The sequence below is a fragment of the Phaseolus vulgaris genome, chromosome 7 (assembly GCF_000499845.2).
Source record: "Phaseolus vulgaris cultivar G19833 chromosome 7, P. vulgaris v2.0, whole genome shotgun sequence".
In the NCBI taxonomy this organism is placed as follows: Eukaryota; Viridiplantae; Streptophyta; class Magnoliopsida; order Fabales; family Fabaceae; genus Phaseolus; species Phaseolus vulgaris.
Window position 1 is genome coordinate 32881705 of NC_023753.2, and position 6254 is coordinate 32887958.

At 35.7% G+C, this 6254-nt stretch overlaps 1 protein-coding gene across 2 annotated transcripts; it reads left to right on the forward strand.

The window, feature by feature from the left end:
- The first annotated feature begins 567 nt into the window (after positions 1-567).
- On the forward strand, positions 568-2555 carry LOC137830121 (transcription factor MYB61-like). 2 transcript variants are annotated; one of them, XM_068637272.1, is made up of 3 exons: positions 568-940; positions 1096-1225; positions 1375-2555. In XM_068637272.1, the coding sequence occupies exons 1-3, from the start codon at positions 808-810 to the stop codon at positions 2315-2317; spliced, it is 1206 nt and encodes a 401-aa protein (XP_068493373.1). In that variant the 5' UTR covers positions 568-807; the 3' UTR covers positions 2318-2555. The 2 variants fall into 2 exon arrangements, with proteins under 2 accessions (XP_068493373.1, XP_068493374.1); XM_068637273.1 differs by having other exon boundaries at positions 799-940; positions 1030-1225.
- Positions 2556-6254: the final 3699 nt, after the last annotated feature.

Sequence of the window (6254 nt, forward strand, 5' to 3'; positions counted from 1 at the left end):
CTATTCTTGGACTAGGTTTAGCCTTGCAAACCCACTCCTCCAATTTCCATACATTCTTCTTTTATCCATCACTCTCTCTTCTTGATATCATGCTATATCATGTGGGAATGGGGACGTTTCGTCAAACTTGACAAGTTTCAAACACACGAGACTACAATTTAGAACTCCCAGTCTAAGCAGCATGGTCCATAACCACCTAGGTCGCTCAAAAGTAAGAACCCTCTTAGCTACCTTTCTAGCATATGGCAATTACCAAAAATTGGTACATGCAGTCACATGAGCATGACAACTTTTTTGTGTTCAAATTCTGAGATCTCTTCACAAAATGCCAATGAAACTAAGTAACAATAATCATGTGTGTTACTCTATTGCCCTATACATCTACATGTACATGTACATATACATATACATCAGTTGATAGAAACCGTGGGAGAATCAAGAGCGTCCAAACATGATGAGCCAGATGGTGGGACCAAAGAGTGTCCCGTGAAGAAGGGTGGGTGCCCAGTTGAGGAAAGTCAGAAATGAATTAAAAAATGGCAGTGTCCAATCAGCTCTTGGTACAACTTTCTCCTCTCTAAGGCTCCTCCTATTTATTTGATTCCCAATCATGCTGCCATTTTATTTTCTCAACTTTGCTTGTCTCACCATAATAATAATCCTGTTTAACTCAAACCTTCATAACTCTTCCCCTCGCCCCACCAAAACACCCTTTACTTTCCAAGCATTCATTCTTCCTCCACGTAGGTTTGGACGAAAGAGTTTCCAACCCGTTGGTGGATTCAAGACTTGGTGAGTGACGTACACATGGGAAGACACTCTTGTTGCTACAAACAGAAGTTACGGAAAGGCCTTTGGTCTCCGGAGGAAGACGAGAAGCTTCTGGATTACATCACTAGACATGGTCATGGCTGTTGGAGCTCAGTCCCCAAACTCGCTGGTATGTATACATATATATACACACACAAACACATATAGTACTATATATTTTGTTTGCTTCTCTCAAATTTCAACACTTCATTGATATAGTGTGCACAATGAAGGACTAGAGTCACTAGACAACAGAGTCATTCTAACCTTAATTCCGCATGCCAGGTCTGCAGAGGTGTGGGAAGAGCTGTAGGTTAAGGTGGATAAATTACCTGAGGCCTGATTTGAAGAGAGGAGCATTCTCACAGCAGGAGGAGAACATGATCATTGAACTCCATGCAGTCCTCGGAAACAGGTAGTTTAGAAATATATTTAAATATCTCACAAAGGTGCTTTTTTTTACTCTTTCTTTTTTAACGTACAGTTATTACTTTTGACTTTTGTTCTTCTATATGTATGCTTTTACTGTTTTTCATACGGTTTGTTTGGTGACTGCTTTATCAGGTGGTCTCAGATTGCAGCACAGTTACCGGGAAGAACTGACAATGAGATTAAAAACCTATGGAACTCGTGCCTGAAGAAGAAGCTGAGGCAAAGAAGCATTGACCCAAACACCCACAAACCACTCTCTGAGGTTGAGAACGGCAAGGACATTCCACCCTCAACCGACAAAAGCAATCAGAAAGCTTCATTGGGATCCCATGAAGTGAGTTTGGTTGATCAGCCAGCAAAAGCCTTGTTGCCTTCTTCAGAGAGATACCCTCTTGAAGTTTCCACTAGTTCAACCCAGAAACTATTCCTAGACAGGTTTGGTGCTACCTGCCATGGCAACAGTTGCAAACCCTCTGATGTGGTAGGACCGTACTTCTCCTTTCAGCACTTGAACTATGGAACAACAAACATGGACCTCTCTGCAAACTCCAATGATTCTCTTTGTTTCATTCCACCCTGCACTTCTTCAGACCTTAACAATTCCACCATAACCTCCTCTATGCTGCATTCAATTTTCCCAACACACGTGAAGATCCAATCTAATGACAACCCTTCCATATCCTCTGATGCGGTTCAAAACTGGGAATCCAACAACACAAACAAAAGCAATGGGAGTATGCAGTTTCAAAGCAGCACAAACTTCCTTGACAACACGTGGGGGATGGTAGAGTCTACCAAGGTTAACATTAACAAAGATGCTCAAGTTCCCCTTCAAGCAGAACAAGAGGATCTAAAATGGTCTGAGTATCTTAACACCCCATTTATTCTGGGAAACACACCGCAGAATCAAATCCAAACCTCTCAATCTATCTACAGTGAGGTCAAACCCGACACAGAATTCATAACAGACGAGTCATGTACTAGTTGGCACCATCAGCCACCAGCTTTTCAACTTTCCGATATAAATAGCAATGTTCTGCAGAGATTTTCTGTAACTTTTGGACAAACCCTTTAACCTGTACGTAATATGTGGAAACTTCAATTGAAGAGACAAAGATGTTGCCGACTTAATTTCCAATGTGAACCAGGTCAGAATTTTCTCGTGAGTTCTGACCACAGGTGTGTGCTGTAAAAACATTTCTTTCCATATTGTATATTATGTTACAGTGTAATATTTGTGATCAGTTCCAGCTTCTTATATATTCCCACCATTTTATTAATCAAACATGGAGGCACGGCTTGTTCCATTTCAATGCTTCTCTCCTACAAAACTCTTTAGTTGTTCATTACGGATGTACATGTAGCTTGTGAGTTATTTTTGTGTGTACAATTGACAGCATTGTTTTATATTTTTCTATCTTTATTGACCTTTGAATAAAGGTTAGGGTTGTTATTTTGTACCAAGACTTAAACAGTTGACATTGGATTAGTTCATGGAGCGTGCGTCTCACTCAATAGTTTCAAATCCTAATATCTTTTAAGATGTCCGGGATTTGTTCTCTCTTTTTACATTCACTCTTTCACTTGATCGTTTTCAAAATGAGAATCCATTGAACTTCCTTCTTTATCTTTCTCTCTCACTATCAAAATACCAGGGACCCTATTTTCTTAAGTGGGTGTCTGTCACTGTCTCCTATAGATAGAGATTGTTTTCACTTTTTGAAAGACCTGAACACACTTCCCTTCTCCACTCAATTACTCAAGACAAGAAAGTATGCAATACTTGTCTTCCTTTGATTTACCTCTTTCAAAAGGGTCATCCAGTTGTACACCCTACACACCACACACAGACACCCATGGCATAGATTTGATTACCAACTCAACAGATGTAGGGACTATAGCTACAATGAGGCAAAAACCAAGCAATTTCTGTCACACCACCGACTGGTTGAGAAACTCTAAGGCCACAAAAAGAACATATTTAACAGCTTTCTTCGGTTAACAATTTGGTACGGACACAGTGAAGAATGAAAAAAAAATGAAATGGACATAATTCAGTGTCAGAGAAGAGGATTTGTATTTTCTTGTGGTGTATTGGGAATTAACACGAAGCGTACCCACTGGAAACAAAAGGGTTGTGTGAATGTCTTAGTGTGGGCCTATTCCTCTAAAAGCTTCACACCAGATAATGGGTCCATACTGTTGCTGAAAGTGAAAAGTAGCAAGATAAAGAAAATAAGATGGGATGGGGTGTTCACTTCATACAAGACATGACAGAAATGACCGAGAGAAAACAACATGAAAATGAAAGAAAGAAAAGCAAGCATCATTCACGTAGAACTTGTTCTTAAGAACCATTCTCCCAACATTGAAACAACAAGTTTTATTTTTTCCTTTCTTTCCTTTCCAATTAGTAAAAAAGTTTTGGCCAATGCTCCTCCAACATATGCATTCATAATTGAGTGGCTACACCAAACCTTTGAAGCATAAATTTTTCACTGAACAAAAAGCAATTAACATAAGTTCAAGTAGCAACTAGTGGGAAACCAGTAACTATTCTACCAAGTACATAGGAAGTCATAGAAACAAATTGAAATAGACCTTATATTATGCATGTTTACCCTTTGACTAGCTCTAGGTTGAAACCTAGTTTCAAACTCCAAAGAGCTAGTTTAGTGCAACAAAACACTCACACTTACATAGGGTTTAGAATCTCACAAGTCATTATTTTGAAAAGAGATAAATGTAAGTATTTCTGTAAACATTTTTTTAATCTAGAAATTTTCTGTTGCAGAAAACAAAAAAGGTAGTTTTCAAAGCAAAAAGTTATTGTTGATTACTCTTTCTTATTGGCAAGAAACTCAAGTCAAATAGTTTCGAAGCATCCATGCATGACAGTGATTTCGTTTCCTTTTTAGCATACCATTGTTCCTCCAATTACCTGTGAAAGGGCTAAATTTTACAAGTTATCTTGCCAACAGGAAGAAAAGATCCATACGTCATATTAATCAGATGTGTCTCTATTATAGCCGAAAAATGGAATATCTTTCAAATATTAGGACTTTCTTATTCATGCGTTAGGACAATATACACCTCGCAGCTCCTTTGATTGTCCATGTGCACACAGATACAATAAGTCTTCTGGATCATTAAATATTTTGAATCTTATTATTTCTTTAATTTGGGGGCGATAGTGAGGGTACATTTTCAATCTCCATGCATGTGAAACAAATAATTGGGTCTATTTGATGGGACCCTACAATCATCAGTGCACAGGAACAGAACAAAAATCCCGAGAGGATAATGGGGTGCTGACTATGCAATCCCAAGTTTGATCCCTTGTAAAATATTAATCTCCTGGTTCAACAAGTTTCATAAAGTTTTTCCATTCTTTGCACTCATATAATTGAGTGAGGAACAAAATATATTTATATACATCTGTATACTGTTCATAATTTCATAGAAGAAGGCAAGGGCAAGAACCTAATAAAAAATTTGTTGATTATGATCATCATAATGATTGAAGTGATAATGACGGTGTTGATGAAGTTGTGTAATATTATATAGCCTTATCGGTAGACTTGCTCTGGGTGACAGGTAATTTGAGAATAGTTTTAAGATAGTGAAGGAGAATGAAGAATCAAATGTAATGATTTTTTTTTTTCAAATACCTTTATCAGATTCAATTTACTTGAAGGAATTTAGTGATGGACAAAATTGATAAATATTTTGTACCAATATATAAAAGAAATAATAGTTTATTTTAATAGATGATGTAACACCCTAAAATATACAAAATTATTTATAAAATTGAATAAAAAATATCATGCTCTCCACTCTTTTCCAGAGTCCTTGTTGTACCTGCACCTATATCTGATTGTGTTCATATACATAGTACAATCATCATAGTTCATACACATTAAACACATGAAAGGGTGAACTATGGAAAATAAAATTCTAACATATATAAATATAAGTAAATAGACTAAATTAGATTAATTATTTATTAATATAATTGCATTTAATTTTTTCCATCAACCATACTCATATGATAATCAATACCGATCACAACAATCCAACTTCATTTCAAAATCATCATCAACAATCATATGGACAACACATAGACCCAATACACAACAGATATCCAACAGACACCTTCCGAAAAACCCGTATTAAGTAACTCCTACCAGATACTAACATCTGATCCAATGCCCAAGACTTAGATTATCAGTGGATCCAAGAGAAAATATCAGAGTAAGTTTAATACAACCCAAATCGTGTATCTCATATGTCACTATGTGCATGAAACAGGATAACAACCACCTCTACCTTGACAATCACCAAGAATAACTTTTACCTAAACTTTGCAATATTCTTCTAAAAAACCATAATTCATAGTAACTAAATTTTGTTCTAAAAATTCTAGAAAGCTTATTCTAAAATATTTACAAACATGTAATTTGGAAGTCACATTTATGAAAAGTAAAATAGTTATTTTAAAAATTATAGAGGTGCATCTAGAAATTATGGAAGTGCAAAAGAAAAGACCCATTTTTTATTCTTTATTATGAATATTCTCCATCTTTAATACATAAACTTTTGTACTTATTTAATTATACATCAAATAAATTACAAAATTTAAATTTTATAATGTCCTGGACCTGGCTTAACAGTCCAATAACCCAATAGGCCCAAATCTGTCATGAATAGCCTCATGTCACTCGATTTTTCCTTCTTACACCAACAACTTCCTTGTACACAACCCACAACTTCCTTCATTAACCGTATATAAAACAGCTTCTCATAATTTGTGCGTAAAACTAATTTTAGACAATAAAAAAATACTTTTTAAATAAGTTTATCATGAATATGAAATAATTCTTTTAAATATTAAATGTAACTCTTTTACGTTTTAAAAAATATTTTAGGGACTTATTTGATATTAGAAACAGTTGTAAAAACGGCATTATTATCAAGCGAATATTTGTTGAATTGAATTAATATTTTAATTG